Source organism: Spermophilus citellus (assembly GCF_964194105.1).
Source record: "Spermophilus citellus genome assembly, chromosome: 3".
Classification (NCBI taxonomy): domain Eukaryota; kingdom Metazoa; phylum Chordata; class Mammalia; order Rodentia; family Sciuridae; genus Spermophilus; species Spermophilus citellus.
This window is the reverse complement of record NC_138184.1, coordinates 14,262,786-14,274,133: the sequence shown is the minus strand read 5'-3', so window position 1 is coordinate 14,274,133 and position 11,348 is coordinate 14,262,786. Positions and strand designations below refer to the sequence as shown.

Sequence of the window (11,348 nt, the reverse complement as noted above, 5' to 3'; positions counted from 1 at the left end):
TGGATGTTAAAATCTTCAAATCAGTGAATGATGGCTGTGGCAAGTTCCACAATGAAAGCTGTAGGATGTAGGAGAGGTGTCCTAGGACCTTGACATAGTTTGGAGGCCAGGCAGGCATCCCCAAGGATTACAAAGATGGACCTCAAACTAGTGTACATCAATGAGAGCCCTGTGCTTCCTATGTGGAGTTTTTCATCTAATGTATCCTAAGTGGTTTTTCCATGGGGCAACGAGTTCTGCGTAAGCTCCATTCTAGGAGGTATGCTATCAAAACATTTATGTACAATTTCAACCATATAAAAGAATAAAATGAACCCTCATTAATTGTTATCAGGAATTATTAATTCATGAGTTATAACTCATGAACGTTATCTATAGCCCTCTGCCTACCTCCCATTTCTTCCTTTCCCCACATAAATTACAAGTGAAGCATATCCTGGCCATCGGTTCAATTATTCTCTTAATATTTCAGTATGTTTCTCCGAAAAATAAGGACTTCAAAATGCCATCATTACTCCTAAAGTGACAATCATTTTTAAATATCCAAAAGTAACAACAGCAGGGCTGGGGTTGTGCCTCAGTGGTAGAGTGCTTGCCTCATGTATGAGGCATTGGGTTCGATTCTCAGCACCACATAATAAAATGAAGGTCCATCAACAACTAAAAAAAAAAAAAAAAAAATTTTTTTTTTTTTAAAAGCAACAGTGTACCTTAAAAAAACAAAACTTTAAAGCACACCAAAAAGTGCACAAGTTATAATTGCACTCCTTGGTGACTTTTACAAACATGCTAAATACCATTTTCAGTGTCTGGTTCTGTCAAGTTATCTCTCAGAAATTATGAGATGTCCTTAACAGTGGTTCCCATATACCTAAGGAGAATGCTGAGGGCAAACCTGGCCCTGGGCTATACTGTGTGTGTGTGTGTGGGGGGGGCGTTGTTGCTGGGCATCAAACAGGCTCTCCTGAACGCTAGGTGAGTGCTCTACCACTGAGTTACACCCCCAGCTGTAGCCAGCACTATCATAGAGTCTCTAAAGTTCAGAAGGGGTTTAGAAGAGACATTCCATTTTTTAACATTTAAGCATCAAGGACCTTGAGGAAATCAGGAATTCAAAGTCCCCATTTTATTTTTTAAATTATTATGCTTTAAATAAGGATAAAAAAAATCCTTGCAGGTTTGAGGGAACATTTGAGGTGATAGATAATACAAATAGATGTATTTCATCTTTTACATAAATAAATATCATATTCATGTACATATATATATATATTTTAAATGTGAGGTGTTGGGTGTCGATTTAGGGCTCCAAGCATACTAGGCAAGCGCTCGACCACTGAGCTACACCCTCATCCTCTACAAATCTGTTGACTGTTATGCAGCAAAAAGAAAATGTAGCAATTATCTAGTGCATCTGGCACCAGAATGATTTCTTTACATATATTATTTCATGTAAAATTTGCCACTTAGTCTTAATTTTCTCATTCCAGTATGACTTAACCATGCTTGTTTCGGAGCCGAAGTCCAGAGAAGTATATAAATTTAGCACAGGTCGGCTCAGTACTTCCATAGCACAACTGGGACTTGGAAAGTGTCCTGCGTGGTACAATCCGTTCCCTCTGGCGCGTCTCCAACCGCACAGGCACTTCTTAAGTGCGACCGCTTTTGGGCCTCGGGTCTTTCCGTAGTGTATGCTCCGCCTCTCCGAACCCCGCGGAACTCCACCTTTCCACCGGCTCCTTTCGACCAATCAACGCTGGCTTGGAATAACGGGAGGCGGGTAAGGGGCGGGGCTTTACTGAGATTGGCAGGCTCTTAAGCCACTGGTACGAGGAGATTCTGAGATAGACAGCAAGACAGTCAAATGGATGCGAAGTCCGCGGCTGGCACGAGCCAATGCGGTCGAGAGGCGGGACTGTGGTGTGTGTAGACGGGGCCTGGGGGATTGTCGCCGCTATTGCGGCGTCAGACGCGCAGAGCTGCTTCCCGTAGTCTTCAGATGTAGTGTTCGCCGCCGCCATGAGCTACACAGGTGGGCCCGGCAGGGTGGGGTCGCGCCCGGGGTGGTGGGCGCGACAGAGACATGCCGGTGCCGTGCCAGACTCGCCCACGCCTCCCCTGGCGCTGGGGTCACTGCCCTCTGCGGTCACAAAATGGCGTCTTGGGCCCGTAGCTTCAGAGTCGCGCCCCTCTCGTCACGGCGCCTCGGTTTGCTGTGCTTGTAGACTGGCGTCTTGGATCTTGGCCGCCCGAGGTCTTGGTTTCTGTTGTCTGTCTCTCTAGGCCCCGAAACCTTGGCGCTGAGGTCTAGGTTCTCATGACCTCCATCCCTGGGCGGTGCGTCTTGAACCTCGACGCCTCCAGTCGTCGTTTTTAAGGCCTTGGCCTGTCAGATTAGTCTGCGGGCTCCGCTGCCGTCGCCATTGCATCCCCTCCCCTACGCAGTTTTGCGGCAAAATGCCGCAGCTACTTCCCCATCCCACCCTCCTTAGCCCTCTTGGGAGCTGGGAGAGGAGCCAGGCCCCAGGGGAATACGTAAATATTTGAAGGGTTTGGGCTGAGTGGGGGACTTTGGGTCCTTAGGGACTAAGCTTAGCCTTGGCAAGAAATGGCTAACTTCCAAATTGATTCACTCAGTATCTGTCAAATTTACCGTGTCAGGTGCAGAATGGGCACTGGGAATGCTGACAAGAATTCTTCAAGCTACTTAGAGATGAGGGTAGACCTTAACAGGCAAATAAATGAGCACAGGCAGTATTCTGGTGGTCAGTATTCTAAATGGTTAACAGATTATATGGAGAGCATGGAGACCTTTGTATAGACGTGAGGGTTAAGCAGATACTAAGTGGAGTGGAAGAGAGTAAAGATTGTTGGTCCAGGAAGTTGTTGTTGTAAAAGGCCCCAGGGCATGAACTGCTTGACTTGTAGATCTGCCAAGGAGACCAGTGGGATTTGAGCATAGAGGAAGGTGGAGGATGAAACCATAGAGGGGATGAGGCAGAGGTATGTTTTGGCAATCCTAAGTCATCCCTGGGGAAATTGCCAAGGCCACCTGAGTTTGCCTTGGCAGTGACCATTGAGGTTTCTCAGCACCATAGACTGGACCTCCCCTTAGGGGAGGTATTTGAGGCTTCAGCATATGTGGTTGCTGGGTAACCTGCATTCTACTCAGAATGTTCAAGACTGAGAATGGAACTTCAGTCTCTGGCTTCTTTGTAGGCTACTCTATGTTGACCTATGCCACATAATGTTGGCTACTATATATACCGGTTCTCCCTGTTCTGGCCCCCGGGTCAAGAACTTGTCAAAAACCCCACTGTTTCTAGCAGCCATCTCCTAGCTCTGTAGTTTTCAACTAGGTTGATTCTGACCCTTCCTCCTCACCCCCAATTTGGCAATGTCTGGTTGTCTCTAGGAGTAGGGGGGTTCTACTGACATCTAGTGGATAGAGGCCAGTGATGATGCTCAGCATTCTACAATGCACAGTAAGTGCCCCACCACTACTGGTCCCATACATCCGTGGTGCCAAGATTAGGCAAGCTGTGCTGCAGCCTTTTTGTAGCATTTCTAGTTTGAGGAAAGACAGGGCTGTTGCTGACCTCTCTGAAATTGAGTTGTAATTCTTGTCTTCAAGTGTTACCAAGAACTGAAGATGGTTCTATGGAATTTAGGGGCAGGACTGCAGAAGAAACCAAATGAAGGGTTGAATGCTGTGGGCTAGCTTAATAATGGAGCATTAATTTTTATAGATAAGGGAACTGAATCAGAGAAGTCACTAATGGCTAAGCCTGAATTTTAGCTCCAGATCTTATAGACTAATAAGCTACTGATTATTTTCTTAATATTGATAAGATGAAAACTGCAGTAGCTTTATTATGTTGGTCTTTTCTTTTTAAGAAGTACGTCAGGGTTGGGGGTGTAGCTCAGTGAGGAGTGTTGTATAGCATGTAGCATGTGTGAGGCCCTGGGTTGCATCTCCAGTCCAAAAAAAAAAAAAAAAAAAATGAAGAGGAAGAAGCAGATCACTAAATTCAAAGGCATTTTAAGTTACATTTCAGGTGACTCTGCTTTAAGGATAAGCCCTGAAAGCCTTGAAGCAAATGTTACCATTATTATTAAACATAAAAGGATGGGGCTGGAGTGGTGGCTCAGAGGTAGAGTGCTTGCCTGGCACATGTGAGGCCCTGGGTTCAATTCTCAGCACCACATACAAATAAATAAATAAAGGTCCATCAATGACTAAAAAATAATTTAAAAAAACACAAAAGGTGACAGAAATAATTATCTTTTTGTTAACTTATCAAGCTTGTGAACTCCTTTGCTTTATTTATACTTGGGAAGGGTGTCTCCCTCTTAAGGGAGAATGAAAATGGGAGCAGTAGAAAAAATAGGGCAGAAAAAAATTCTGGAATCAGGCTTTCAAACAAAGGTCTGAAATGCTGCCATCTTTTACATCACTCACAGTTGCTTTGTGTTAGGAATGCACAAGTGGTTTAGCTGAGTGGTTGTAGCTTGGGTTACATTTAGGTTTCATTTTGGATGTCAGTTGAGACAATCAATCTGAAAGCTTGCCTGTGGTGGAGGCCTTGCCTCCAGGGTGACTCAAAACTCCTGTGTCTAGCAGATTGATGCTGGCAGTGGTTCCTTCCCATATGGAGCTCTCTGTAGGGCTTCTGGAAGAAACCTAACAAATGATCCAAGAAGGAGCAAAGCAGAAGTCTTTAAGAACTCACTTAGCCGGGTGCAGTGGTGCGTGCCCATAATCCCAACGGCTCAGGAGGCTGCAGCAGGAGGATCATGAGTAAAGCCAGCTCAGCAACTTAGCAAGGCCCTAAGCAACTTAATGAGACCCTGTGTCTAAATAAAATATAAAAAAAAGGGCTGGGGTTGAGCTCAGCGGTTGAGCACCCCTGGATTCAATCCAAGTACCAAAAGCAAAACAGAAGTCACTCAGTCATTCCCCTTAATCATATTGTCATACTGGCTACTTCTGTTTCTTTGGAAGGGGATTATATCACCCCAGGACATAAGAATCATTGGAGGTCATCTTGGAGGCTGGTTATCGACGTTTTCAGCTCAGTTAGTTAAGGTTGGAAGCAACCTAACCAAGTTTAATTGTCCTCTAAATTTTGTCACTCTATGTCATTTTTTTCAAAGAATACTCTTTTAAAAAGGGAGGTGGGCTGGGATTGTAGCTCAGTGATAGAGCACTTGTCTCTCACGCATGAGGCTCTGGGTTCAATCCTCAGCACCACATAAAAATAAAGATACATCTACAACTAAAAAATAATTTTTTTAAAAAAGAAAAGGAGTTAAACTAGAGATACTTTTGTATTTTTATGCTGCTAAGAGGGAAGGGTTATATTGCCAAATTTGCATTCCATGGTCTAACCCTTAGCTTTATAGGACCATCCAGGACTTATTTTTTACCCCAGAGCTGATCAGTCTGTAAAATTGAAAGAAGAAGAAAACACTTTATGCACACAATAAAAATTTATTCATGACTGGCCAAAAAAAGACTTCCCCAGAGACAGTGTTGTGGGATAGAATATTAATGTGGGTAGCACAGTGTAGAGCAGATGTTGCTATTGGCCTCTGGAGGTTTGATAAGTTTGCTGGATTGACTTCTTTTTCTCTTCTTGGTGGTACTGGGGATCCAACCCAGGACCTTGAATATTCTAGGCAAGTGATCTACCACTGAGCCACATCCCCAAGCCCTATCTTTAGTCTCAGGGAGGAATAGGGCTCCTCTCCTGAATCAACAGATCTCTTACTCTATAGATTATGTACTGCAATCTAGTATGTATTTTTATTAGGGTGTGGTAGGTTCCCCATTGGAGTTGCAGTATGGTCATCTCTCTGTTTCCTCAGGTTCTGTATCTGTGGATTTAACTAACAGAAGATTGAAAACATTCAGGAAAAATAATTGCATCTGTACTGAATATGTATAGATTTTTTTTTCTTATTCCTAAACAATGTGGTGTAATTACGTAGCATTTATGTTGTATTAAAGTATACAGGAATATACTTTAAATGTACTTTAAATGGGTTCATCCCAGCACCATAAAACAAACAACATATTAATTCTGCACCAACTAGGCTAAAGAAAGATTGTAGATGTCCCACAGCTCTGTTTACTTCTACATGGGTTTTGACATATATGTGGGAAAAAGTAGGTCTGCAGGGCTGGGGATGTGGCTCAAGCGGTAGCACGCTCGCCTGGCATGCGTGCGGCCCGGGTTCGATTCTCAGCACCACATACAAAGATGTTGTGTCCGCCGAGAACTAAAAAATAAATATTAAAAATTATCTCTCTCTCTTTCTCTCTTTCCCTCTCTCACTCTCTCTTTAAAAAAAAAAAAAAAGTAGGTCTGCAGATCTTTTTTGGACCTTGGGAATTGCAGGTTAAGGGATCTTGCCTGGTACTCTTCTGTTGGCTGCCTTGAAGATGGAATGAGATACTCAGACAAAACTCTTAGCACCCTGCAGGGGAAGCACTTGTTCAGTGTTTGCCGCAGTCTGGCTGGGCACAATTCAGGAGCCACTTGTCAAAAGAAACGAACTTTATTTTTAGAACCACACAGCCAAACAAAACAGCTCCTCAGGAAAAACCTTCAGAGCCCAACTGCCACGACTGGTTTCCCACAAGCCTCTCAACCTCCCCCACTCCTCCTGCTCTTGAGGCTCATTGGCTGGGTCCTGTGGGCAGAGCCAAAAAAAAGTCCCCCAATGAGCAGCTCCGTGGTCTGAAAGGGTGGAGAAACAGCCCAATGAGCATCACCGCAGAGGAGCCAATCAGCTGGCAGCTGGAAGTTTGCTGGGGCCCCTGTGAGCCAATCATCAACTGGCAGCTGGAAGTTTGCTGGGGCCCCTTCGGCTGTGGCTCTCAACATCTGTTGGCAGCTTTTTGCTGTTATCGATATTGTTAAGATCTTAAGAGATGAAATAGAGACTGTCAACAAATATGAGAATGTCTGCCAAGGGGAGGTACTTGGTTTTGTATTCTTTTTTTTTTTTTTTGAGAGAGAGAGAATTTTTTTAATATTTATTTTTTAGTTTTTGGCAGACACAACATCTTTGTTTGTTATGTGGTGCTGAGGATTGAACCCGACCGCACGCAAGCCAGGCGAGCGCACTACCGCTTGAGCCACATCCCCAGCGCAAGGGTTTTGTATTTTTATTGTAAATAAGCTTTTGAGGGTTTGACTTTAATTTTCAGATCACGGATTGTCTCCAATGAAAAGAGGCAAATGTTGCCTATTTCCTTTCATGGCATTTATCATAATTTCAGTGCTAAAAGTAAATCTTTTTTCTTTTTCTTATTTATTTGTTTGTATGTGTGGTTGGGGAGAGGGTGCTAGGGATTGAATCCAGTGACACTTTACCACTGAGCTACATTCCTAGCCCTTTTCATTTTTATTCTGAGATTTTCTCACTAAATTGCCCAGGCTAACTCCAAGTCACTGGGGTTGCAGCGACTAAAATATAGTTTTAAATCAAGTGTTAGGATCAATCATAGTTTATTATAATCAGTCTTTAAGAGTAGTGGTTCTTGATAGAGGGTCAAATTTTCCTTACTTGATACTAATTCCTTTTAAATGATGACGTAGTTTTAGAGCGAGAAAAGAAAGTATTTCATACCACTACAGGTTGAGTATCCCTTGTCTAATACTTGGGATCAGAAGTGTTTCAGATTTCAGATTTTTTTGGATTTTGGGATATTTGCATATACTTTATATCTTGGAATGGTACTTAAATCTAAATGTGAAATTCATTTGTTTCATATGCCTCTTGATACTTAGCCTGAAGGTGATTTTGTATAATATTTTTAGTATACCTCCATTTTGACCATGATCTGTCACATAGGAGGTCAGATGTGGAATTTGCCACTTGTGCCATTGTTATTGATGCTCAAGAAGTTTTCAAATTTTGAAGCATTTCAGATTAGGAATGCTCAGCCTGTGTGTAGTTTGATACTTAATATTTCCATGTAAGCATGCCAGCTCCAAATAATTATACCTGAGAAATAACAGGGACTGGAGGTGCAGCTCAGAGGTAAAATGAGGCCCTGGGTTTGATCTCAAGCACCATGACCAAAAGAAAAAAAGGTAATAAACACTGTTTTTCTTCTTCTTTTTTGGTGGCACTCTGTATTGAACCCAGGAGCACTTTACCACTGAGTTACATCCCCCGACCCTTTTTATGTATTATTTTGAGACAGAGCCTCACTAAGTTACTCTGGCTGTCCTCAAACTTGGAATCCTCCTGCCTTAGTCTCCCAAGTTGTTGGGATTGTAGGTGTGTGCCATTAAACCCAACATACACACTTTCTTAAATGGAAAACCTAAAATATAAAGCAGTTTCTGTTTCAGATTTAGATTAGGAGGAGGAGGCATTTGCTTTAATATCACTTCAAAACTAACCATCATCCTTGTTTGAATTGGAAGTAGCATACTTTACAGTAATTTGGTAAAAAGTATTTTCCTGATTTAACTGAATGATAATTTGAGTATTCATTTGGCAAAATGGGTTACCGGCTTAAATGTTTAAAGTTTTTATCTAGTCCTTCTGGTGCAGCAAGTTAAACATAGCCTACCATCTATTGGTTAATATGTTCCAGAGATCCGATTAAAACATAGAATATAGCTGGGAGCTCCAGTAGCTTGGGAGACTGAGGCAGGAGGATTGCAAGTTCAAAGACAGCCTCAGCTCTGTCTCTAAATAAAAAACAAAAAGAGCTGGGGATGAGGTTCAGTGGTTAAGTGCCCCTGAGTTCAATCCCTGGTACCAAAACAATAAAAAATAAATACAATGTGGAATTCAGGGGTTTGGGTGGTTTTCCAACTGGATGGAGGGCCTGGTCTGTACTGTAGGGGAAAGTGTTAGTCATTTTCCTGTGATTTGTTCGGAGAAATTAACCACACTGTGTATATGTTTAGGCTTTGTCCAGGGATCTGAAACCACTTTGCAGTCGACATATTCAGATACCAGCGCTCAACCCACCTGTGATTATGGTAAGTGTGGGTTCCTAGTGGGAACCAGAGTGTTCTGCCTTTTATCGGCAGTGTTGTTTTTGTTGCCTTGGACTTTACTGTCAGTCTGTCTTCCTTTACTAAACCCAAACTTGTATCAAGTGTTACAGTGGGCCATGTGAATAACTAGTGCTTCCTTTTGGCAATTAGGATAACAATATCTGTGTTACTGAACAAGCCAGAGTATAAATGATTAGTTTCTTTGGCCCTTAAACATTTTATAGAAGTAAGTACCTATGGTCTTCGACTAAAGATCTGGCTTCAGAAAATTCTCCTTGAGAGCCTGGAAAGGAAAGTAGCCAATCAAAGTCTAAATGATTAGAAACTGAGCTTTTTACTGAGTTTCCAGGAGAAACTGAGCTTTTAACTTAGCCCCAGGGTGGTACTCGTGCCCACTCTGGGGGAGAGGCTGTTTGAATCTAGTTGGCTTTTAGAGATTGCAGTCAGGCCACCTTAAGCCAGTGACTTCCACACACATACAGCGTTAAATAAAATTCTCCAGTTATTTCTCAATTGTGGACAGACAAACTTAATTCTCTAATTCAGAAGTAGCCATCCAACAAGATTCAGAGACGCTGTTCTGTTGGTGTGCAGCAGCAGCCCAGAACACCAGTAAAGCTTGTCTTTCCATGGTCTCTGACCCTAGGGATGTGTGTTGAGAAGGAAAGGAGTTCTCTTTGGAATGGTTAATGTCTTGGTTACTGAGGTGGGTGATTTGTTTTACTCTCAAGGTCTAAGGAAAGATTGAACTGACATTCCCTCAGGAGTCACTGAATATATGGATTTAAATAAGCTCCCGTGAATTAGAAAGTAGTCCCAGGGTAGGAAGAGAATAAAAATGTTTTGAAATTGGGTAAGGAGGTATCAGGTATTTCATAAATGAGGAGGGTTTTGGTTTTTGTGGCTTATCTGTCCTATTGTCTCTTTCTGCCTCTTTTTTTAAATCAAATGTAGTCCCAAATGGCACATCTTTTTTTTTTTTTTTTTTTTTTTTTTAGTTTGGGCATGTAACCCAGGGTCTTAGAGCATGCTAGGCATGCTAGCACTCTACCACTGAGTCAATCCTCCGCCCTTGGTACATCTTTTTAACTTTCTTTTTTATCTGGTTTACATATTCTGGATACAAGCCTTTTCTCAGATTTGCCATTTGCAGATATTTTCTCTCAGACCGACTTGTCTATACTCTGTCATTATCTTTTATTTTTAATCTATAATAAATTTATAAATTTTTTTTAGTTGTAGATGCAAACAATATTTATTCATGTAGTGCTGAGGCTGGAACGAAGTGCCTCACACATGCAAAGCAAGTGCTCTACCACTGAGCCATAACCTCAGCCCCTGTCATTGTCTTTTTTTTTTAAAATTTTTTAATATTTATTTTTTAGTTTTTGGCAGAACATCTTTATTTGTACGTGGTGCTGAGGATCGAACCCAGGGCCACGCGCATGCCAGGCGAGCGCGCTATCGCTTGAGCCACATGTCCAGCCCCTGTCATTGTCTTTTGATGAACACAAATTTTGATGAAATCCAATTTATCACTTTTTTTTTTCTTTAATGGATCATAATTCTGGTGTTGTAGTTGACAAATTGTTCCTAACTCAAAAGTCACAGAATTTTTTTTATAGATGTTTCAAGTTTTAGGTTTTACATTTAACCTGTGATCCATTTTAAGTTAATTATTCTATAAAATGTATAGTAGATGGCAAGGTTCTTTTTTGGCTAGGGGCGAGGGTATATAAATATATAGTTGTTCCAGTACCATTTGTTGAAAATACTATCCTGTCTGTATTTAATTTCCTTTGTTAAAAATCACTAGACCAGGGGCTGGGGTTGTGGCTCAGTGGTAGAGCGCTCGCCTAGCATGTGCAAGGCCTAGATTCCATCCTCAGCACCATATTAAATAAATAAACAAACAACAAATAAATAAATAAATAAAAATAAAGGTGTTGTTAAAAAAAAATCTCTAGACCATATATTGTGTTTTTTGGGCTGTACTTCTCTTCAGTCAATCTGTATATCTGAATTCTCTCTAGTACCATACTGTATTAGTTACTGGATAGGAAGTCTTGAAATCAGTTTAATGTGAGTTCTCTGGGTTTATTCTTTTTTCAAAATTGTCTTGAATATTCTAATTCCTTCGCTTTTGCATATACAGTTTAGAATCAGGATGTCAATTTTTATTAAAACTTGTGCTGAGATTTTGAGTGAGATAGCCTTGAATCTATAGATTAATGTGGGAGATTTGACATCTTAATAATTTGAAGTCTTTTGAACCACAGGCACAATGTCACTCCATTTATTTAATGACTTTTTTTT

General features: G+C 41.6%; 1 protein-coding gene across 2 annotated transcripts in view; it reads left to right on the top strand.

Moving 5' to 3' along the window:
* Positions 1-1,908: 1,908 nt before the first annotated feature.
* Positions 1,909-11,348, top strand: part of AKAP8L (A-kinase anchoring protein 8 like) — a 37,256-nt gene continuing 27,816 nt past the window's right edge. For both annotated transcript variants that reach the window (XM_081283465.1, XM_081283464.1), the window contains exons 1-2: positions 1,909-2,032; positions 8,940-9,014. In XM_081283465.1, the coding sequence (XP_081139591.1) occupies positions 2,020-2,032; positions 8,940-9,014 (88 nt within the window). In that variant the 5' untranslated portion in view covers positions 1,909-2,019. The remainder of the gene's footprint in view (positions 2,033-8,939; positions 9,015-11,348) is intronic.